The 25,312-nt window shown below is 41.4% G+C and overlaps 1 protein-coding gene across 1 annotated transcript in view; it reads left to right on the top strand.

Annotated features, from left to right (window-relative positions):
* Positions 1-25,312, top strand: part of tmem8b (transmembrane protein 8B) — a gene marked incomplete at its 5' end in the record, with an annotated part of 51,430 nt that overhangs the window by 22,506 nt on the left and 3,612 nt on the right. The window contains 6 exons of the mRNA XM_080532686.1: positions 12,782-12,878; positions 13,369-13,492; positions 16,809-16,951; positions 17,642-17,820; positions 19,114-19,260; positions 20,792-20,908. Of these exons, the coding sequence (XP_080388812.1) occupies positions 12,782-12,878; positions 13,369-13,492; positions 16,809-16,951; positions 17,642-17,820; positions 19,114-19,260; positions 20,792-20,908 (807 nt within the window). The remainder of the gene's footprint in view (positions 1-12,781; positions 12,879-13,368; positions 13,493-16,808; positions 16,952-17,641; positions 17,821-19,113; positions 19,261-20,791; positions 20,909-25,312) is intronic.

The raw sequence follows: 25,312 nt of genomic DNA, 5'->3' as shown, positions 1-25,312 counted from the left end.
TTTGAAGCCAGAACTGTTTACCACACAAGGCAGGTTGTCATTTTGGCAGCATTGCCTCTGAAACGCCCACGACATGTTCAAAGCCAAGGACGATTCTACAAAACCAACAACAGTCCATGTATTGTTGTGGAGGGCATTCTCTCTCCCCCATTCAGCACACATTGGCATGGAAGCTGTTTTTGTCATTTAAAACAGGTTTTCTTTGTACACTGACAATAGTCTGGGTGTGCAATTGGATAACAAGTATGCTGTATGTTTTTATTTCCTTCTCTGCACTGTCAGACAAGCTTTGATGGATTGACAGGAGCTTCAGTTCTATTCGGTACATTCTGATCACACAGGTACAATAACATTACAAACGGAAGGTAGAAAGAGATTTTTGAATTAGGGTAATGTATGTGTGCGAAATACCCCTATTTTCATACAAGGCATCAAGGGATTACACCCCAAATCCACAAACTGAAAAGTAGGAGCATTTTAATAAAAAGACGGATAAGAGGGAGGAAGCATTTTTTCAGAATTTTAGAGCATTTACATAACTGCAGTTTTCAAGGAACAAAATGTGTACTTTCATCTTTAAATTCCCACTTTTAACTACAGGGGAAATCATGTCTACTATCTCAGATTACAGGATTTCCAATGCCACATTTCCCCCCTGCACGATACAGTATCATACATCTAGAAGACATTTTGCTCAAATTGTTCTGCCCTTTCATGTAGAGTAGCACACAGTGCGGCCAAATGATAGTTCCCTCTCTGTTGGACTCTAATTCCATATATCTTTCTTGATATATGCCATCCAGTTCTCCTCTGAGAGATTTTTCTATATTTGAGAAATGAAAGTCTAAATAATTCACATGCCATATCCACTGAAACTGAGATAGATGGCCGGGAAGTGGCACATCCCATCCTTGGTCCCTGGAGACATCCTGTGATGGAGTAGAACGGGGATGCTGTTTTAAGCTATTATTGTTGACCAACTTGCACATCCTTGACAGATATATATTTGTATGCAAAAGTAATTCATGTGAATCAGATATTTGCGTGAAAATTGGAGTACATTGGCTTCAATATTCAGAGCTAAATATTTGGGTGGTGATAAGGACACTTACTAGACATGTCCATGCTTTGTACTTGTGATCAGCTTTTGTTAAAGGTGAAGCTTGTAGTCTTGCGTGTTGTAGCTCCTCTGTCCACACTGAAAATGTGAAAACATACATATGGTACATAGCAAAACAAACACATATGGTACATAGCAAAACAAACACAACGTATAGTAGGAAGAAGGCCAGTGCTTCTCCCAGATTTTAGAAAGCAATTAGTTTCGTCCAAAACATCCTACTGAATGTACTTGATCATGTGATCTCATTCCTTGATTGCTACTACTTTATCATGGCCATTTGGCACTATTTTAAATCTCTAAATGACAAACTGGATCTTTAAAAGTGTCCTCCAGAATTGGACATAATGTTAGCTGGGAGGTTTTGGAAGCCATAACCAAGCACAAACAACTTATTGTATGTTGGAAAGAACCAAAAACTTTCAAGTCTCACTTTCAAGAAATCAAAGCATTATGCAGTCAATGGATCCCTATTGCTGATGTTCTATTCACCCTTGAGATTGTCGGCTCTGTTTACTAATGGATGAGAGAACTGACAGGGAAATGGAAGGAGGTGAGAGAAGTCAGAGAGCTCTCGCAGGCTGGTGCCGAGTTGAAAATGTGAATGAATTGTTCATGGTTGAGAGGTTAGAAGTCTGGTCCTGGAGGGTGAGGGAGCACCTTAAAGGAGGTAAGCCTTTGATGTTTTGCTGAGCCTGGGACCTCCTGTAGGTGATACAGATCAGTACAGAAAGTAAGAGGTTCTCTGTGACACTTTGAGGCCTCTGAGCTGTATATTAGAGTGATCATTACTACTTGATGCCCTCAAGCCATTCCATTTAGCTGGATTTCAGTAGTCAAAGGCATTTGACACTTTTATGGTTGAACTTTCGAATTCCGAACACTCAGACCAGCACAAAAGATGTAATCAGACTTCATCATTCACTTTAAAAATGCTGGTTAGAAATTCACAATATGGGTTGTTTAATTTTACCCTTTTGAAGTTTAGAACTGAGAAACGATACATTTTGGTGTCACAAAATACACCCTTGAAACAGTGCAGCCTTTTCTTTTTCTATTGAAACATTTCCAGCACTTTAACTTCCCAATGCCAGAATGGAGGGTCAGGATTACCTCTAGCCAGAGGAACCAACATCAACCCACTCCACCGTTATCCTGAAAAATCAAGATGTCTCATTTGAGAGACCTATGTCATAGCACATGACCTTTCACTGTAGGAGACAGTTGAAGTAGGAACTTTTTTTCATTTTTTTCACATTATGTAAGTGTTGAAGAGCCCACTCAATATAACAAACAACAGTTTTAGGACCACTAAATACTTCGAATTTGTGAATTGGATTCACTGAATCGTCTGCTGTTCTGCTTCGTAATGGGTGAGGTAATGATACATGGCTTGTAGACAGACTTACATTTTAGGACGTGTCATAATTTAAACATTTGCATAGAAACAGCTTTAAGGCTTTAGGTTTTAAGCCAAAATAAAACACGTTCCATGAAATTGATCATTTTAGGACTAAATTCGTCTTGTACCATCATGGGTAAGCACAGGACAGTGTTTTTATATGGAAAATGATATCTCACTGGAATGGGAAAGCAAGTGAAATGGCTCAGTTCACCAAAGACATGCTTACCCACTCAGCACTTTGGAAAGTGTCTGACTTCCAACACAGGGGGGTTGTAAAAGAGAATCCCTCACTCTTTTTGAAAGTTGGAGAGTAGCCTCCTGAGTGCCACCACCGTAAAGCAAATGATTTCTATCCGCTGCCGTATGTTGCCATCTGGGTATTATCTTGCAAGGACGATGTTGTGATTTATCCCTAGCCCATCACCACAGAGCAGTTTTTATGAGCTAGGTGTTTAATGGAAGTCATTTGCTCCAGCTGCCACTAAACACCTGGCCTTCCCAGTCTTGCTCCACCACAAGAGAGCCTCTGGTGAGCTTGGACACAACAGTCTGGCAATCAGTAAACAGCGACCAGGCTCGTTCAAATTGATGAATTATAGTCATGGCATACTGTACTGCTGTTAAGAATAACTTTATTTGCAGTGTCAAAAAATGTCGGCATTTAAAGTCACGTCTCATATAAGGAATGACTTATGAAATTGGACTACATTTCCAGCATGACCTTTTGGTAGTGGAATTGAAGAGGACCCTTGAAGGTTTCCTACTGTCCATTTATGGCAGACCTTTTCTTCTTATAACAACTTATATGCCTCATCTTGTCTTTGAAAATCACAACACAAACTCGCTAGTCAAGCCAAAATACTGTGGATTCGGTGAGTAATCCCCACTGCTACCTAGTTAACTATAACACTACATTGTTAGCAGGCTCACAAAACAAGCTGTGTTAGTTGACTAGTGAGTGTGTCATTGATTTTCAACAACGCTGAAATGTATTTAAATTTTTCAAAAGAAAAGTCAGAACATTAAATCGGCTGCGGACCAATTGACCAGACCATGTCACATATGGTGTATTTGTTTGTGTCATGCTTGGATTGGTGTGTGTGTGTGTGTGTGTGAGCGAGCTGCACCTTCTGGAAATGTTCCTCAACTTATTCATTAATGCGCAGCGACAGTCATTAGAAGTCAACTTGCTTTGGTCTGAAAAAGGCAATTACCTGACACTAATGAGGCAGTATGAGCAGACATAAATGGGGGCAGGAGGAGAAGAAAGGACAAGCACTCATCATACTGGTGCAAAGTAATGGCACTTTCAAACGGGAAAAATGAGTGTATTTTATCGATTTGACAATTATACAGCAATCATCCTGCTGTTGTAAGATTAAAGCCAAACAGACAAAATAGCTCCATTTGAAAAACTTTTAAATGGGTTTGTCTAGAGCATCTTTCAGGCCCAATCCCATTTCTTATTTTTACCCCTACCCCTCTTTTGTCCCTCGGAACAGTTACAAGGGGTGGTGGTTGACATCTTCCCCAATGAAATGGGACAACCCTTCAAGACCCTTATACCTTATCAGTAGTATCATAGAAAAGTATGGACACTCGTGATTCGTTCACAACGTATACATTTCAGGCTCTCAATCGATCAAACAAGTCATAAAATAAAATAAAACAATGCTTCATTACCAGGCCACTTCATGACAGAATAGCGGTGCTCTGTAGACTAGCAACCCGTGCTCCTACCCTACCAATCTGCACTGATATTAGAGGAGCGGTAACAAGTGCAGTGTCACGACCCGGCTCGTGGGTAGAGACAAGAAGGGGAGATCACATGTCAGAACCTGTGAAATAACATAATATTTAATAACTTAGGCAAAAATACGTGTGAGTGAGTGGATGTGTGTATGTATGAATGCAGGATGTTGTAGGGTGTGAAACAATAATGCCACAAACAAGAACTGCCACAACAAAACAAAATGTGTACGCATGGAGAGAGGTCTCCCAGGAGAATGAGGAGCGCCTGCTCTTAAAGCCCAACCACTAGGTGTAGGCCACTCTGCTGATTAGGCCAGCCGGCCAGGAGCATGGGTCTGCTTCTCCTACAGAAAGAAAGCAGACAGACAGCCCGAACAGAACGTCACAGCAGCAACTTTGTTGCTAGACTTAAGTAACATTTCGGGCATGTCATCAAAGGGGGTAAATGGGACATGGAAATATATCAAAATGCGGGACTGTCATGCACAAATCAGCCTTAAAACAATGTTGTAACGTTAGCTAGCTAGAGACTTCAGCATACTAGCGAGTTTTTGTTATGATTGTTATGAAGAAAAGGTCTATAATACATTGAAATTACATGTAACTAAGATAATGATGGTTATCATAATTTCTAAATCTTCAGTAACAAAGAAAATAATTACATTTGTGGTTTTCTTTTGTTGCTTGTGCGTTCACCACTTGCTCTTGCCGATGATTCGCAATGCATTCTGGGAGATTTCGCATAACACTCGGTTTGGAGTGTGCCTCTGAAAAAACTCTGTTTGGAGGGCCATGTAGCCCTACCACTTTACTCTACTCCTTTATCCCATATTATGTATGATATTGTACATAAATGTTCCTAGAAAACATAATGTGTGGGCAGTCAATATACAGTGAAATAAGTATTCAACTTTTTTTTAATTCAACATATTTCCATTGCTGTATTCACATGAAATATAGACCAGACATTGGTATTAACTCAATAAAACTACACAGCTAAAGAAATTGTAACACTACGTGTGCATATTTTATGCTTTTTGACTCATTGTCTGTCAAACAGCGATGAGCGAGAGATGCACCACCGCTAGCTGCCTAAACCAGCTAACAGTAAGGGGTTGCAGGAAAAATGTGGTAAAGTGTATCTTGTATCTTAGCCTACCTATTAACATGACATGGAAAGAACATGAGAGCTGGCCGAGCAGGTGGCTCTCAACTAGCAGAGAGTTGGCTTGTTGTGAACGTATGGCGAGTGAATTTCCCCACAGATCCACTGTATAAACCTCCAGCTGATTTAGGCAAATTTTTAATTGATTAGATGCCTATGTGGAACTAGTCAGCAACTTTTGATAGGCTACAGAAGCCACTCTATGCCAAAAGCATTTAGTTTGCTTAATGTGCCTCTTAAGCTTTAGGCCCTATTTGACTAATTTGCCAAAAAACCATACCCAAACTAAACTGCTTATAACATTAGATATATATGTAATATATATCTAATGTAAATATGATAATCAGGTGCAAAAGCAGGATGCCATTTGATAGGGAACACCTTTAAGTTTGTGTGGATATGCTCAGATCCTAGTTCAGAATAACATACTACACATGACAAGGACACAAAGTGCAAATAAAAAATAAAAAAATCTAAGTATTCTTACACAGAACATCTGTCAAGTTTACTACTTCAGCAACTTATCAACAGCATGTGTGCAAGTAAAGCAAATAATTGTGTAACTACAGCCAACAGAACAGTTATAAGGCTTTTTGTGAGTGGTTTCCTTGAAAACTCTCCAGGTGTCCTAAAATCCCTGTGGAGAGAACATTATAAAATCGATAACACCTATCAATCCACCCAACCCTACGAAAATCTGGATGACTATTCAAAAAGCAACAACACATAAATCAACTACAGACAATAAAGCACAGTAATATGAACAAAATCACCTTGACATCTCCTGCTTTGGGCTGTAGATTCACTTGACATTCACTGAAAACAACACTGACCTGCGACTTATAACCAATAGACTGTCCTGATTCAACCAGTTCCAAACACATTTTCGAGCCTTCACAACAATCCGCCCGTCGGTCGTCTCCATTTTGGTTTACGAGTGAGTGGAAGTGCTGCCCATGCAACATTTAAGAAAATGTAAGATATTAGCAACAAGAATTAGCAAACTAAACCACTAAAAAGCACATGTCAAAATTGCCCCTAAACCGATTCGAACTAATGGCATTCGAATCCGTAACCCCAACCTACCACCTAACATTTTTTTTTATCTTCCTGCCAGTTCATGTTACTTGATTAGTAAAATATGCATTATATTGACTGTCCACACGTAAACATCTTTTGTCTCTTGGATGTATGATATTACCGGCGTACATACATACAATAATTGATGAGATCAGTATTATTAGTGTTCATCCTGAGGTCCCTTCCCACCTGATGCTGACAAATTCCTTTTTCCTTGATCATTTTCACCAGCTTTGGATGTACTGTATATTTGTGATCCATAGGGTCTTAGAAGAGGAGTTGGTGATTTAAAGCATGTAGGCTAATAATCACTACTGTAATTAACGCATTGAAATTCTGGTTTCAATATCCATTATTTTTGGTGACCAACAGTTAGTTATCTAGGTAGGCTACTGTAGTTTATTGTTACATTTTGAAATAAAAGGTTTATTTGATATAGTCTATTTGTGGCGACTATTACATTATCTGGTGCTACTAAATCTAAGACCACAAATATACCTCGAAAGCTAGGCAAAGATGTCTGTAAAGTACGAGGACTTTTTAGATATAGGCTAGTGTGATAGTGTACAAACGACTATGGAGTGTCCTTAATTTGCTTTTCATCCAAATAGCTGGCCTGCCGACTAAAGTTAACTTGAGAGATAGGGGTGGGTTTGGGAAATCTGTCTCAAATTCATTGAAGGAGCTCTAGATGTGTCAGACCATGTCCATCATATTACAATTACGCTATTAGAACACCTTTTGAAGTAGTTAGTTTTTTTGAAGACATTGTTTAGAAATCCAAGATTGTGCTTTTGAAACAATATCTTTTTTTGAAAAACTAACTAGAGGAAATGCAGTAAGCTCCTGCAGCACTCCGACTAATAATAGTTTGAAGATGTAGTCAAAATCATAATTATTTTATGAACCAAACATACAATGACCCTAAAACAACAATCTTTCATTTATGTATTCAGACATGTCAAATTTATATTATGAATTCAGTTCTGATCAATAATTCAAAAGCACTTGGAGCAGTGCATTCGCTGCTGTGAGCACTCATTTACAGCTCTCATGGGCCCCTCGCATTTGCTGTTTGTTCCAGCCTCTCATTCCTTGTTCGTCAGCAGACACTGGGTTTTTTGTTGATAATTGGTGGTGCCTGTAGGTTGATAACTGTGTTGATAAATTTGACAGTGGTGTATTTCTTCACTCACTTATAAGCAGCACCAGTGTCGATTTTAGCATGGCATTTCTGGAGGGGCATGTATCATGTCACCATTACAAAAAATAAAGGTAGTCTACGGTAGGCATGCTATGTGTGTGCCAGGGAGCAGAAAGATTAAAAAATGAATACACTTAATACGCTTCAGTGCAACACAGAACGCTACATTGAGGTTGCCTATACTGCAACGAAAAGATGAGACAGACACGTCTTCAATAACTTGCATGCTTTATCAAAATACAAGCCTGCGGCACATTGTTAACTTGTAGTTAAGTTTTTTATCAATTGTATTTCTTTAAATGTCAAATTAACACCATCAGAGCAAAGGCTATAACACTGCAAAAGCCACATTAACATTTAGGCTACGCTAATTAACGGAGCTATATCAGTATACAGCCCGAGCCCTGTCCAGGGTTCTGAAAGCGACAAGTAACAAGTCAACAACATCAACGGTTCAGTCGCTGTTGTCCCATTGTGTTTCTTGCGAATGTCTTAAAACTCTTGAATTGTGCCGATGCCCAAACAGAGTGACTTTTCTCAGTACTAAGACACTACATTTAATGGGGAGAACAAGAATAGATGGGTTTGAGGGATTGTTTGAAGGAGGAGAGCTGGATTCTTTTTTTAAATGTAAAGGTTATTTTTTTCTGAGTGGGGCCTTCCAACTCCTATTTTTCTTTTTATTGGACAGAGACAGTAGACAGGAAAGTAAGGAGAAGAGGGCATGTCAGCAGGGCATGGGCCGGATTCGAACACACGCCAACATGGGCATATGTGTGCGTGCACTGTAGACCGTGGCGCTAGACCACTGGACCTCCCCAGGCCACAGAGAGCTTTGATGTGGTTTGGAAGAGTTTCCCAAAGAGTGGGGGAGTGGAGCTGCAGTGGAGAAAGCCTGGTCCCCCCAGGCCCGGTGTTTAGTCCTGGTGATGGGGACAAGGAGGTTGGCATGGAGACTGCAGGAATGGGTGTGATGGTGATGGATGAGGAGGTCAGACAAGTAGGAGGGTGTCATGTTGAGGGCTTTGTACAGTAGGTGATGAGGAGAATCTTAAACTGAAGTCTAAATTGGACTGGGAGCCAGTGGAGGTTTTGGAGGACTGGAGTGATGTGGTCTCTGTAATGTATTAGTGACCAGGCCAATGAACAGTTGTCTGCAAATCATCAAAATCAAATCAAATTTTATTTGTATAGCGCATTTCTTACAAGATGCAACTCAATGCGCTTCACACAATGAAAATGTTCAGTCAATCAGTCAATCAATCAATCAATACTGACAGAGCCGCGAGCAGGCAAAAGTAAAAAACCTGTATACTATGTAGCCAGGAAAAATTCCCTTGCAGCCCTCTACCAATAGAGCGACTACTAGCCAGTTTGCTTACCAGTACCCAGCGGTCCCCCAGGGGAGGCCAGGACCACCGGCACAAAGCAAGCAAGCAAGGGCAAAAACCTGTACACCATGTATCCAGGAAAAATTCCTTGCATATTATCGGCGTACACACTGTCCATACATTTTGTGTTGTATTTGCATCGTTCTGCATCCAGTATGGTCACAGGTCACAGTTGTCTGCAAAGCAATTGTTTGCTAACAGCAATCCCTTTGCTCAAATGTATCGTCGTGCATTTTCTGGACATTCAAGATGGTTTTACCACAGCTACGCTCTAATCTCCGATTTGATTGAAATGCTTGCCAACCATGTCACATTAGAATTTACAAATGTTCATGTAAAGTGGGTGAAATAAGTATTCAATAAGTCAACAATTTTTTAATTCAACTAATTCATTCCAGATATTCACATGACGTTTAGACCAGACACTGTTATTAACTCAATAAAACTAAAAAGCGAAAGAAATTCTAACACTCCAATCCATAAAAGTTGTGCGCAATAAAGAGGAATGACACTAGAAGAAGTATTGAACACGCTAACTGAAATATATTTAATACTTGGCGGAGAAGCCTTTGTTTCCAATGACAGCTTCAAGATGCTTCATGTATGAAAAAACTAATCTCTCACAGTGATCAGGTGGGATTTTGGCCCATTCTTCAACACAGACAGTCTTGTCACAAATGTTCTATTGGATTTAAGTCTGGCGATTGACTAGGCCAGTCCAACACCTTTATTTTCCTCCTCTTAAACCAATTGAGAGTCTCCTATGTTTTGGATCGTTGTCCTGCTGGAAGATCCACCCACGTCTCATCCTCATCATCCTGGTAACATGATGATAACACATTTCCTGGTACATGGCTCCATTAATCTTTCCTTCAATAATTTGCAGCCCCATGCACAGCCCCTTCCATGATGATTTCACCTCCTAACTTCACTGTAGGTATGGTATTTTTAGGATCATATGCAGAGCCATTTCTCCTCCAAACATGGTGCGTCATGTTATTGCTGAAAAGTTAGATTTTTGAAACTGAAGTTTCAACATTCTTTTTTTTCAAAGTCTTCCAGGGTGATCGCGAATGGAGACTGTGGCAGTGGAGTGCATTGCCTATTATTTTCTTTTGCCAACTGTATCCACTGCTTCTAGGTCTTTCTAGAGCTCTGCTCGAGTGGTCCTTGGTTCTTGGGCTACTCTTTTGACTAACTTTCTGATTGTCCGGTCAGAAATCTGGCGAGGAGCTCCTATGCGTGGCCGGTTGATGGTTGAGTGATGTTCCTTCCACTTGTGGATAATGGCCCCAATGGTGCTTATAGGAATATTTAGGAGTTGAGAAATCTGTCAGTAACCAGTGCCTTTACTATGCTGCTCAACAATCTTGTTGCGAAGGTCCTGGGAGAGCTCTTTTCTTCTACCCATCATGAGATGTTTCTTGCAGAAGACCTTGGTGACAAATGATTTGTTTACTTTCAGAGGTGGGAAACTCGTTAGCTGATTCTAATTAGCACAGGTTGGAGAACTCATTAGTGGCATAAGCTGGTTTAGTGCTTTTTCTTACTGTGTTCTATACTTTTTTCCTGTGTCATTCCACTTTATTGCACATAGCTTTTTTATGGATTGGAATGTTACAGTTTCTTAAGCTGTGTAGTTAGGGTTAGTTATTGAGTTAATACCAATGTCTGGTGTACATTTCATTTGAATAGCTGCAATGGAATTATGTTGAATTTAATTATTCATGTTGATCTGAATTTTAGTGTAGAAACTGGCAAATTTGAAATGTCCACCCATATACTGTATAAGTGGTGGACAAAACAGACCACCTGCTGAGCTGGACTTTAATTAGAAAGTTATGTGGCCATATTTAAAATATTGTATGATGAAGGGCGGGTGGATGGCGGGCCGGCCAATTGAATAAAGAGAAAACCGCATTAAAAAATCCATAAATGTATAATCTGTGTGGAATTATCTATAGGCTACATTGAGGTTTTTCTTTTAAAATGTTTTATCTGGCATTAGTGCATAAGCAAAATCTTTAGGTCCTAACTCTACAAGCACCAAATACACACCAAATACACACCAAATACACACCAATCACCAAATGCTTAGGAACTTAGTCACTTCATCACATAATATAGTCGGGCGTTTGCAGATGGGTTATTTGCATTTTGGAGGTGGTTGTGGCTGATCCGTGGATCACTACTGAGTACTTTATGAAATGGAGAGTGCTGTCTACTCATGCCAGTGTCAGGTTCCCATTCCACCTCCACCTCTCACTGCTTCTGTAATCACAGGCAAGCTAAACAGCCCTGCTTGTTCTGGTGCCCAGGTTGGAAGCGGAAGCATATTTCATGGGATGCAAAACAGAACACTCAACAGCTGTATTCAAATACCTAGAGCCAGCCAAGTCAAGCGCTGTGATGTACTCCAAATTAAAATTCAAAGACCAAGGAGTGTTTATGAATTTATGCCTCCTCCTTGTTCTTGTCTTCGCACTGGCCAGCTTTCAGTTAGGAGTTGTAAAAACATGCTTTTAATGCTTGATGGGAATGTGCTTGTCTGCCAGGCTCCTTTGCACTTGCCTTCTTGCGGTCATTCTGATACTGAGTAGGGACAAGACATTCTTACTGCTAGCTACTAATTTACTGAGTGTTTTGAATGACAGCCAAGCGCGGTCCTCCACGCCTCTGGTTAGGCCTTCCTTATTGTTGTGCAAAGTGTACCTCTTAAATTAGGGCCTGCTGCAACGTCAACCAGGCACCGTGTGTGTGTGTGTGTGTGTGTGTGTGTGTGTGTGTGTGTGTGTGTGTGCGTGTGTGTGTGCGTGTATGTGTGTGTGTGTGTGTGTGTGTGCGTGTATGTGTGTGTGTGTGCGTGTGCGTGTGTGTGTGTGTGTGTGTGTGCGTGTGCGTGCGTGTGCGTGTGTGCATGTGTGCGTGCATGTGTGCGTGCGTGTGTGCGTGCGTGCGGCATACAAAGGAACATGATTTTGCTCCAGGTTAGTGATGCAAGACATTTTTAATATGCATATTTAACGCTAGCCAATAGTGCATACATAGCAATCGTATATATTTTTTGTACTGTATCATTACAAAAGTAAGGTGCATGGCAAATGTATGCCCTATGAAGGGATGGGGGTGAAATAAGGACTTTCAGTACCTACGAATTCACTGTCCTGCTCTATCAGAGTCACGTGTGTGTGTGTGTGTGTGTGTGTGTGTGTGTGTGTGTGTGTGTGTGTGTGTGTGTGTGTGTGTGCATTTGCGCATGTGTGTGTGTGTGTGTGTGTCCTTGTCTGTGTCTGTGTGTGTAAGTCAGTTCCTCTCTTTGTTTTTTAACATATTCACCAGGCTTGTTAATAATTAATGCAGTGAGGGAATTACTGGGAGAACATCTCTATTTCCAGATGTCTGCGGACAGACAGAGGGCCAGTGGCTGAGCTGCCGTGTACTGTTTAAAGGCTACAGCGGACTTGTTTCCTTTTCGATGAGTCTCATACACTTATGACACGGTGGCAACAAGGGGTTAATGTTTGCTGTGGTGCCTTGTGAACCTCCTGAACCTCCTGATTTCCCTCTTGTCTCGGTTCCCAGCCCTGGAAGCTGTGTTGGAAATGGCATGCCATGCGGTATCTGATCAAAGATGTGTTTCTGTGCTTGTTTGCTTATCCCCCAGTCTTCGGTGAAAGGAGAGAACATCACTGTGTTCGGATGCCTAAATCATGGGATGCCCCTGCCACTGCGTGACAACGCCACGGTGAACTGTGAATCTGGTATGAGCAGCTTGTCGTTCAATATAACATGGGTATTATTCCATCATGTGTTAGCTGTTATCCTCCCTTGTATTCTGCCCTTAACAGCAGGTTGATTATACAGCCTGGTCACATTAGAAATTGTTACATTATTTACTTGATGACCGTGCATAGAATGTTTCTCCTGTTTTAGGAATATAATGGAGTTGTAATAATACCCTGTTGTAGAGAACATACTGAGCATATTGTGGAAGAGGGTGAAATTCTTGGAACATCTCTGATTTTTGTGAAATCAAGATGGGAGATTCATGTTTTTAATGTAAAGAATTGTAGACCCCAAAAGTTTGGGTCATTTGAATATAAGAAGGATCTGTAATTGACAGACAAACACATGCTATCGTGTGGGTATATGCTATTGGGTGATTGGCCTGTGTAATTATACATTGTAAACAGAACATTTTAATGATTTTCATTCTCTCTCTCTTTCCCTCTCTCTCTCTCTAACATACAGAGTCAGTGACAGGCTTCCTCCTCTCTGTCAACGCCACCTCCAACATCACCAAACTGAGGATCCCATACCCACAAACAGGCACCTGGTACCTCAGCCTGCGGTCCCTCTGTGCCACTGAGCATGGGTGAGTTGATGCCAACGTACCCACTGCTACTTTAGATACAGCTAACCCTTCAACCTGTTATGACAGTCCAACTGTTGATGGATGGGATGACAGGAATGGTCTTCCAGACCCTATTGAATAGTTGGATAAATTATCAAATACAGTATCCAAATAATAGCAATGCCCCTTTAATGCAGTTCTAGGCAAACACTTTCTAGACTAGACGTATTTACATTTACTTGATCATGGTTACAACGTACTCACTTAACCAGCGTATTAACCACTGTGCTGATGATTCCAACTTGTGGTCTTTAGCCCAATGATGCCCACCCGCCTACCACTAATGAAGACACAATTTATCCCTCTCCTTGTAAAAGCAGGACGCCTGCTGGTTCTTCTGGTGGAAGCCTCTCTCATCCACTTTACAGTACATCTGCCCCTTCCCCATCTGCTCCCCTTTTTAATTGGTTTATTCTGATTCACTCAAGCATCCTTCATGGCCAGCAATCACAGTGTTTTGAACAGATGTTTTGTCATTAGATTTGGAGCTCTTGAGAAAGGCATCCTATCACAGAGGACCAGATAGGCTGATCTCCATGTCAGTTTCACAGAGGCGGGATGGAACTTAAGTCTTAGGAATTCTAAGAAAATGTAGAGAGAATTGAAAACGAGACTAATTCAGTTTAAAATATTGAATAGAGTATGTTGGACCCTGTGGGGCTGCGGGATGATGCCGGGTGTTGGAGGTTGATAATGAGGGTACTCTGGTTCATATGCTATGGGGCTGCCCAGGGGTACAGGAGTTCTAGCGCTCTATCCATGACTACATTCAAACAATTATTGGTCAAGACGTCCCCTTCACTCCGAGCTTGTACATTTTGGGAGACAGGTATTGGACGAGTTAACGCTCCCTAATGCAGAGTGGGTACAAACTGCCCTGATGCTGGGATGAAAACTCATTGTTATGAATTGGAAAGATTCCGCTGCGCTGACAGCATCTCTGTGGTACATCCAGTTGGGTAAATTAGCCGCACTAGAAAATCTATCCTTCAGGTTATTAAATAAGGTGGAAATCTATCTCCAGAAGTGGGAGCGATATCATGCTTATTTGGACAGGGATGAATAGGTTCGGTTCGTCATAAGGTCAACTTAACTTGTGAAACTGACTCTGTATACTCCACAATGTGACTACCTATGTGTCGTCGTCGTCCCCGCCCCCGCCCCCTTGTGCTTATTGCACATATTTGTCGTGCATCCTCACAGCTTTCTTTCTCAAAAGAAAACAGCAAGAAATGCAGTGATTCTAGCAGCCCTGAAAATGGAGGAAGAGAATTCAACTTCATAGTATATTGGCAATTAAACACATCCTGGGAGATGAGAGACTGAAACAACACTATTCAGTGGTTGCATTTTGTCAGACGAATTTCAAAAGATTTGGGCTAGCCATTTTACTGTTACCATAAACTTGATCCTATCATGGGACTTTGTTGGTTCTCGCTGCACTCACACAAGTACTCAGTTTGAAACCCCCGAAGATTGTGGACCTTAAGACTGTGGACCTTAATAGATGGCTTTGTTGCTCGACTAGACCACAGCCAATCATGTTAGTGACCTCCATGTGCTCTCAGTTCATCCATCATGCACTCAGTTTGCCCCTGGCCACTCTAAGGTTACAATAGGTCCTAAGGCCTTGTTCGTTCCTAAAGTTATTCCCATTAATGATAGTAGTAGTGGCCTTTTACTCTCTGCCATTCTCTTCTCCAGAGCAGCGGCGCCTAAACACTTTGTGTCCGGTACACGCCCTGTTCGTCTACAGGACGGGACAGGACAAAGTCATTCCTGAGGTGGGACCAACTGTTTGTTTGTTTGCCAGCCTCAATTGGGGGCAGGGCGTTGTCTAAACAGAACCTTTCCCACTGGTCTGTGGAGGTGGTTGCCAAGGCTTACGGTTCTTCCCTGGGGGCCTGTCACCAGAAACGTGAACAATTGCATGTGTGGATGCAGAATAAATATCCTTCTCAGTCCGTTTCTGCAAGGGACTTGCAAATGTATCAATTCCTGACGATGAACTTGTTGTTTTATGTTGAGAGTCCTGTCAAATCAGAATTCCTTCCGAATCGGGGCTTGTCCTTGTCCTCCAGATATACTGTAAACAACTTGCACTACTAATATCAATGTTTCTATTACATTGTCACACTATGAAGCTGAGTGAATATGTTTTTTTATGCGACCAAAAAAGCATTGAAGCCTATCATAATAAAATAGACTCCAATCCTAATTGTAGGTTGCTGCTAGCACAGCCGCTCATCAGCTATGCTTTACGCACGGCTGGCGTAGCAGGTACAGTGGACTACATAAAAGTCAGCTCACGCTCGTCTCAGATGTAGCAGGGCTGTTAGGAAAAGGGGGTTCTTTATGGCCCCTTTGAAGTTCAGTGCAGTCATTTATAGAGCCATTTTATCAAAGAGGTGCTTATTGGAACCTTTTAATCAAAGAGAGGATTCCTATTTGGAACATTTTTGCCCCTCATTTCACACGACACACCAGTTTGAAGTTGGGATGTCACATGATCATGTGCACAGATGTAACACAATTAGAATGAAATAAGAACCAACATCACAGGTACACAGGTTAGATATTACAACATAAAGAACAGAAATTCACAATTACCCACAACAATCTTGCTACATTGCTCCCTTCTGCTTCCTCCTGTTGCTTGGGAGTTGTGGGTAATTGTGGATATCTGTTCTTTGTGTGGCATTATCTCCCTAACCAATGTACCTATAATGTTGGTTCTTATTTGATTCTAACTGGATTACATCTGTGTCCATGCATGTGTTTTGTAGATGTGGTTCATCTGGCATCCATTGGCGTAGAGAGTGTACAAGTCTATCGGTGCGGACCTTCATTCTTATAATTAAAACTGTCATGCAAGGCCATTCACCTTTGAGGTATCTTGAAGTTTACTGTAACTTTGAGATGTGCTGTGGTCTGGCAATGTGAAATTGCCGGCACTCTTTCTGAATCTAGGTTACTACTTCTACAATTTTCAAATACTGTATCTACAATATTTAATATAGGTTCTTTAGACATAAACAAGTTTCTGTACCATGATTCATAAATGGCCTTATACATGGTTCTATGCAGAAGATTAAGAGAACCCCATGTTTCTTTCTAAAATGGTTCTATATACTGTAGCACTTTTAGGGGTACCTTATATGTATGGAACCTTTTTTGGTAAAGCTAGTCGGGGGCACTTATTCAGTGTATTACCATATTCTGAGTAGATTTATTGCATGTAAACTTACTCAATGATGTCTCTGACCTTGTTTTTCAGGTTCGAGCCATGCGCCAACGTGACAGCTGAGCTATACCTGCGCTCCTATCTGACTCCATGCATCAACGACTGTGGGACGTATGGACAGTGCAAGCTTCTGCGCACTAACAACTACCTTTACGCCGCCTGCGAGTGCAAAGCAGGTGACAAAACTTGTTTTTTAATTTTATTTACGGTATGTTAAATTAATTAGAAAGAAAACAGACAGAAAAGGGAAAATTGGCCTTTAAATACATGATTGATTATGAGATCTCAGTATTTGAAATCTCTAATCAGCATATTTGTGATAGTTTTGTACTGCATAGCGTTTATGAATGAGTCTCAAAGTAAACCCCTTAAATTGCATATTTTTCATCTTAGCCACTCACATGGTTTAGGATCATTTCCAGGTCATCTACTTTGGGCTGCGCTGTAGTTTGCTCTTCCCTTGAACAGAGATTGAAGATTGTATCATCATTAGCATATACTGATGTGGGCCTTTGAATGATGTTTTTGAAAAAGTTGAAAACATCTGACTTTCCCTATGAGGCTTTTAAAAAAAAAATACATCAAACGGCATTCATGTAATTCTGTAGGGGGTACAGTATAGTCATTTATCTGCCATGATCAAAGGAAATACCCTGTTTTCTGACAAAGTAGAAACACACAGGAATGTTTCTATGTGAAATGCACCCTCTTCCCATGCTGAGCTATAGCACAGCAAGCCTGCTGGATCCAATATATATTTATGAAGCCGAGTGAAAGCCGAGCAAAAGAAATATGAGGAACTGCTTGGACTGTATGTGTCTTCATATCTGATACGTCATATTGCATGCCTGTGTTGTCCCGTGTAGGCTGGGATGGCTGGGGGTGCACTGATAACTCGGAGGCGTACTCCTATGGCTTCCAGCTTCTCTCCACCCTGCTCCTGTGCCTCAGCAACCTGATGTTTGTACCGCCTGTGGCCATCGCCATACGCAGCCACTACCTCCTGGAGGCTTCTGTCTACATCTTCACCATGTTCTTCTCCACGGTGAGTGTGGGCATCAATCCGTCCAGCCCCAGGGGTCCTTGTATTGGGCCAGCTTTTACTGATCTGCCTCATGTCCATCTAAGGTTCTTTAGACATAAACAAGGTTCTATACCATGAGAAAGAGAGAGAGAGAGAGAGAGAGAGAGAGAGAGAGAGAGAGAGAGAGAGAGACAGAGTGGTCCTCAAATTATTATTTGGTGACAGAGAATGGATATAAATTGCAGTGAACTGTTATTTATTCTATTATATGCATAACACATTCCAAACAGGCTCTACATGGGCTAGCAAGGACAAACAACATTTCATATAAATATTAATGAAAAGTGCCATATGCGCAGTCCCTCGTGTAAACTGCATGACGTCCTTTATTATTATTCCGTTACGCACAAATGTGGAGTCATTGGAGGATTTTGAGAAGTTAAGCCTCTCTATCAAGAAAACACAACCTTGCATTCTAAACCTTAAGGTCACTCCGGTCAATTGGATTTGTTACAATACTCCCGGCAGAGAGAGTTGTTTTGTTGAACTGCGCTTCGTGGCCTGAGACATTCAATAACAGGTTGATAAGCTCTCAAAAGATACAGGCTATTGTCAGCCCGTCTGCATTTGGTACGCTGAAACCCTGTAGAAACGAGACAATGACACAGGATCCAGGTAACCAAACTACTCTTTTGAGAAAGGGAATCAGACTATTTTGCTAGATAACCTAGCACTTACAGAGAGAAACAGGAGACCGACACAGTAATTCACTAGGAAGACAAGCTCTTTAAGGCAAAATTCACCACCTATTACTGTACCTCAGAGGAACACAGAAGATAAAGACACTCTTTGTGAATAAAAGCCATGACACATAACACACAATGCTTCCATGGAATGATCAGCAATTAAGGTACATACTTTGGCATTTGGACAAACAATACAATACAATTTCATCCAATTAAAAAAGCCTTTCAGGGGCGCTTAGGTGGCGTAGCGGGTTACGCGTCGACCATGTAACCGCAGGGTCCCCGGTTCGATTCCGGCCGGGGACATATCCTGCATGTCATTCCTCCTCTCTCTCACCCATCCTTCCTGTCATAATCTATACTGTACTGTCAATAAAAAAAAATGAAAAAAAATATGAGTGGGACTGCCCCACTCAGAAAAAAAAAAAAAAAAAGCCTTTCAATGTTGTTATCTCATCCACAGTTAGTACTCTGACGGTTCTTGTTCTGGTGGTTGTGTTATGGGGTGCTGATTTCAGTGTGTGTCAGAGCCAACCTCTCTCCTTCTCTGTTCCCTCCTCCTGTGTAGTTCTACCATGCCTGTGACCAGCCAGGCATCGTGGTCTTCTGCATCATGGAATATGATGTCCTGCAGTTCTGTGACTTCCTGGGCTCCCTCATGTCAGTGTGGGTCACAGTCATCGCTATGGCCAGACTCAAACCCATCATCAAACAGGTGTGCCTTCTCTTCTGTGTATATACTGTACCTCTGTGTGGGTGTGTGGGTGTGTGTGTGGGTGGTGTTGTGGGTTTTGGTGTGGGTGGGTGGTGTGTGTGTGTGTGTGTGTGTGTGTGTGTGTGTGTGTGTGTGTGTGTGGGTGTGGGTGGGTGTGGGTGTGTGTGTGTGGGTGGAGTGAATGTGTGTGTGTGTGTGTGTGTGTGTGTGTGTGTGGTTGATGTTTATATGTATATTTGTATAGTATGCACAGTCGGGATGGGTGGATGGATGGAAGATGCATCTAAATGTACTACTGTTTGTGTTTTGGAGACTTGATTTTATTTCAATTTCTAGTTTCTAGTTTCAAGTTACTGGTATGTTCATAAATACGATGACTGTGTCATTACTGCAAAATTGTAAGAAACGTGGGAGGTTTGGAAAAGTCATGAAAGATAAGTGCAAAGACTAAAACATAAATACATGGGAGTCAGCAATCTGTCACAGTATATTTTATGGTTGTTGACATTTTGCTGTCTATGACAGTAAACACAAACAGGTGCGCCCTCTCTCTGGGTCAATCATTGGCTGCTCACCAGCCTGGAACAGAGAGAGAGAGGGGGAGAGGGAGGAGAGAGAAAGTTTGAGTGTGTGTATGTGTGTGTGTGAGAGAGAGAGAGAGAGAGAGAGAGAGAGAGAGAGAGAGAGAGAGAGAGAGAGAGAGAGAGAGAGAGAGAGAGAGAGAGAGAGAGAGAGAGAGAGAGAGAGAGAGAGAGAGAGAGAGAGAGAGAGAGAGAGAGAGAGAGAGAGAGAGAGAGAGAGAGAGAGAGAGAGAGAGAGAGAGAGAGAGAGAGAGAGAGAGAGAGAGAGAGAGAGAGAGAGAGAGCCCCCAACCAAACATCTGCTGTCCTCTATAGCTTTCATTTTCGCTGAGCAGTGCAGTATGCAGCCACTAATCAAATCACACATGTCAAACCGGCAAGGGGAATTGTGTGTGTATGTGTGTGTGTGTATGTATGTGCGTATGCGTGTGCGTGCGTGCATGCGAGTGTAAGTGTGTGGTCACGAATGCGCAATGGCAGTGGTAGTGGTTCAAGGGACTGGTTACAGCAGCACCTGCTGGCACTGATACACAGTGTACTGACTTCTGACTGATGGTGCAGCCCAGCCTCCCCCTTCTCCTCAGAGGCTGCACTTAATTGTTGTGAACCAATATGGGTATATTTTGGGTACAATATTGGTTATTTTCCTGCAGGCAAATCACCGTCACGGTGCTTCCAGAATATATTCAGGTTGATCGCATTGATGAAAGCAGTTCGAAGTGACAGAAAAACAGAATATGATGTAATCTAATGATGATACAAATGCATCCGATTTTTGTCGGTTTCTGGAGTCGTTGATCCAGAGACATACACAGCATGATGACCCTGGAACCTCTGTCTGTGGAATATCAGGAGGTGCACTGTACCCTCTTTCCCTTATGTAGATCACCCACCACCATCATTTTGCCTGACACCACTTTCCATGGTAACCCAGCCCTCTCTGTCCCCAGGTGCTGTATCTGCTGGGAGCCATGTCCCTCTCCATGGCCCTGCAGCTGGACCGGCACGGCCTATGGAACCTGCTGGGGCCCAGCCTGTTCGCCCTGGGCATCATGGCGGTCGCCTGGGTAAGCACGGACAGCTTGACTGATTTCCCACAGGAAAATTGCCTTGTTGATGGAATCCGCCTGATCACTACGTTCACCCCTCATTGCCCGCCAACACTAGAAGCCCCTCATTACTATTCAGAGGACCCAGAGTGAGGTCTAGAGATGTCCATGTGTTGACGTTATAGTGTAACAGGGTAATCATTGATTGATAACCTCTCGTTCGTTTAATACGTTTCAGGCTAGAAGTAAGAGAAGAGTCTCTGACTCACTGAGTCCCACAGATAGAGACCACAGCCATTCAAAACAGATAAGGAGAGCCAACATTGTCCTCATAGTGATCCAGCTACACCCACATAAAATGATTTATGATTTATGTTTTTTGGTTACTCGGTCCAAAGTGTACCTGTGTTTGAAAGACACAAGTTCATGACAATGTGGTCTTGGTTATTCTACATTAGCATGGGAGGGCATTAAAAGTTCTCTCATCCCGTAGGTATTAGTCATGCCCTGTAGTTCCATTACGAGTCAGCTTGTACTTTCGCTAACTCTTCTCTGAGCCATAATGTGCTTCCTGAAGTGAGAAGATAAAAAATAATAGTCTTTCAGGCGAGGTCTTGGCAAAGCCTTTAACGCCGCTGCTCCAACATGAGGTTGAAAACAGAGTTAGTGGCCTCCCCAGAGAAAGGCCGTGCACTTTACAGAGCGTACAGAGTGGGAGTTGAGGCTCAGAGTCGGTCCTTTGTGAGGTGAGGATGCTGTGAAGCCCGTGGGGTGATCAGCTACTACCCAGTCCCGCAGAGCAAATCCTTGTGATTTGGTGTGAAAGGTAAAGCTTGCTTCAGACAAAAATCCTTTCTTCGGAGAGTCCATCAAGGGCAGTCCTTTGAAATTCATTGAAGTCTGTGACAGTCGTCGTCGCGCCCCCCCCCTCCCCTTCTTGAAACCTGACATTTTCTAAGGCTTTACATAAAAACTATCGGCTTCTGTCCTTGGTTTTGCATTTTTATAAAAGTTGTTTAAAAACATAAAACCTAACCTGAATTATATACAGTATGCTGTTTGGCAGAAGACCCGGTCATTTCTGTCCTTTAGAGTGGAGACAGACAGTTGGCTAGCAAGGTTATACTGCTGAATAATCAATAGTGATTTTGGGGGATAAAACCTACATTTCCAGATTAGACGTGATAATAGTTTGTGAGCTGTACTGTATACTGTAGCTCATTTGGCTGTGCATGGATCCAAAAATGCATTTGCCACAAACTTTCTTTACGAGAGAAACCCCATCGACCTATGTGACACTTTCAGTCATGTGACCCTAACAGGGCTGTTTGGGTTTACAGCTTCACAGTGGTGATGATTACCAAACTCTGTCTTTAAGGTAGGGTAAGGAATAACATATGAAGATTACCTCCAGATCATATTGTTCTAATGCCTCCTTTGGAAGGGCTCAAGATTAATTAATGTATGTTGCAGCATTTGCCAAAATTAATGTCTAGTATTTCTAAGTTCCAGATGAAACTTTGTAGGCTTGCAAAGTCTTATTTTCGTAGTGATTTCTTTTTAAAGATAGTTAGATAGATAGATACATTTGCTGGATAGTTGAAAGAAAGTGAGGACTAATAATGGGAATTACAAAAAGCTTAATAGTTTAAAAAGGTTTAATAGGTATCAAAAAGCTTTTAACAGGGTTAATGAAGATGTCCTGGCTAGTTGAAAGAAAGTGAGATAGCTTGGTTAGGTTGGTTAATTGGATGGATGAATAGATAGATTAAAGAGAGGATGGATAGATGAGAGGTATAGAAAGATCAAAATAATTAAGAGCTTAATCAGTGTGGGTAATACTATGAGAGTGGTAGATTTGGTTGGTGAAGTGGTTGAGAGTGGTTTCAGTGGGGTACAACTGGCAGCAGAGTGCGTTGTTGTGTAATGATTCTAAAAATGTATTCTGCAGGTCTCCTGTTGTTTTATTTAAGAGTCCTGAAAGTCCCATGGCAGTTGCAGTAACAAAGGAGCTGGCCTAAATCAACATTGCACCAGATGAGAGGTTTTGGGGATACAAAAACCTTAATAGTTTAAAAAGTTTAATAGGTTTCAAAAAGCTGTTAACAGAGTTGAATTTTTTCTTTTACACATTTTTACAGTTGAAATTATGTGAATAGCATAGCAGGTGTAGGAGTGGCAGTGGTTAAAGAAATGTGCATCTTTTGGTTTCCATAGACCTCTATGTTAAAAAGTGCAGTTTCAAGTTTGTTAAAAAGGTTTAATAGGTATCGAAACCAAAAGTCATAGCAGTGTGTGTTAGACCTCGTTTCAGAGTTAGTGTGAATACTGAGCGTTGTACATTAGGGCCCCTTCACATCAGCTTGTCATGTTTTTGCAAGGCCTGGCATCCTGGATGTTACCAGACACTCTTAAATTAGATCAGTCAAGCGGAAAGCCGAAAGCTGCTGCAGAACTTTCATTCACTACAGTATGACAGAGAGTACAGTGGGCCAAAGCTTATATGAAAGACCTTGGTATTTCTACCCATAGACAGAATAGTGTTATGATTTTCTTTTTTACTCTAATCTCAGAGTAGAATTTGCTCTGTAATATCAACAATGATTTAAGGCGATACCGAGTGGGGTACCCTTTTTTTACAGCCTGGTCCTGTAAGCAGGTACTTACATAAAAGATAGTTGCCCAGAAAGCACACATGGATTGGACTGACGTTTTCACGACATCTAAGCTACTAGAAATAGCTGATACTCTAACATTGCATAAATGTAGCATGGGGATCTTGTTCTCAGAGCACCTACGTCTGTAATACATCAGGTAAGGAGCAGTCTGCAGCCGCTCCTTTACTGACCATCGGTTATACATGGGCACACATGCCAACATCCTTACCAGTGTTATTGTTTCTTCTTGATCTCCTCGTCATACCCCACACTAGGCGTCATCGCCCATAGCTGCCTTTTTGTTTGTTGTGTTTTTTGTTGTTGTTTGTTGTCCTGCTTCTCTTTTGTTTTCTGTACACTGTCCTTGAGTTTGAGAGAGGCGCTTTTTAAATAAAATCTATTATTATTTATTCAACAGAGGCGCACTGTTTGTCTTACATGCTGATGTCAAGGAGAGGGCATAACATTGCTCATACCTTGCATATTAATTACACTCACTGTAATTAATTTTAGCTTATTTTAGTTTTACATTATAAACATTATGTTATTGCCTAGATGAATACAAACATAAATAATGACTTTAATTAATCAGAGAAGCCTTCCATTTTGATTGAATAATCCTCAAATATTTGTATAGCGCACATACACATTATATACAGTTACGGTTCTTCTCTCGATCTTTTGCTATTCAACAGTGGCCTATTATTGTTGACACACTATCCTCTGTATTGCTTTAAATAATGTTCCTAATGAAGCAACCTGACGGCAGAGAACATCACATATTGGACATGTTGCTGAAAGTGACAAGGAGACATCGATTCACACATCAGCCAATCAATAGCTATCGTCTTGCAGCTCTCTAAGGGCCAAATACAACATGGGAGGTTTTGCTGATGAACAGTCCTTTCATTATATCAGCCAAAAGCTGTCAGAAACAGTGGAGAGTAGATATGATTGGGGTTCAGGATTGTTTGCCCTTCATGCTGAGGGTGTCATTGTGAATAAAAGACACTTCATCCTATTCTCCAATGTGCAGCCTGGTGTCATGTAACAAGAGGTTCTCACAGGGTAGTTGAGCAGATTGTTCTAGAATTGTTTCTAAGCCATGCTGCAAGAATTATATGTAATCTTTGCAGTGCAGTGTTCAGATGTCAGGTATTCCTAAAAACAAACTAGGGATAATAAACATTGAAAGTACCAAATACTGTAACTTGAAAGCTGAGGATACATAGGTCTTCTAAAAAAGAACATAATGTTCCTGATGAATATCCCTTTCTTTCAGTTTCATGAATCTTAAGGCAGTTTTAGTCTGCTCATGTGTGTTCTGTCCATTCCCTGTGCTCAGAGTGAATTTGTAGTCAAAAGACAAGGTAACCTAGATTTGGAAAGTGTCACATAAAGCTTAGTTGTCAGTAAGAAGAGTGCTTGAGACCTGGAAATGTCCTCTACCCAAGGACAGATCAAAGAAAGTCTGTGGTTTGCAAGTATGGGTGTGTGAGTAGGAGCGAGAGAGAGAAGAAAATCCCCAAACACACAGTATGGAGCCAGGGGAATATATAGTTAAGACATAATACCAATGTCTGGTCTAAATTTCATGTGAATAGCTGCAATGGAAATATGTTGAATTAAAAGATGGTTTATGTGTTGAATATTTATTTTCCCCACGGTACTGCTGAGTTAAGAAGTTTGATATTGTGTGGGACGTACCATAGAAGAATTGGCTTTTGGCCTTGCTTCAAGTGAATATCATTTAAAAATAACATTT

Source organism: Nansenia antarctica (assembly GCF_963989245.1).
Source record: "Nansenia antarctica genome assembly, chromosome: 5".
Taxonomy (NCBI): Eukaryota; Metazoa; Chordata; class Actinopteri; order Argentiniformes; family Microstomatidae; genus Nansenia; species Nansenia antarctica.
Note: the sequence above shows the minus strand (reverse complement) of the source record. Positions and strands in the feature narration are given on the sequence as shown.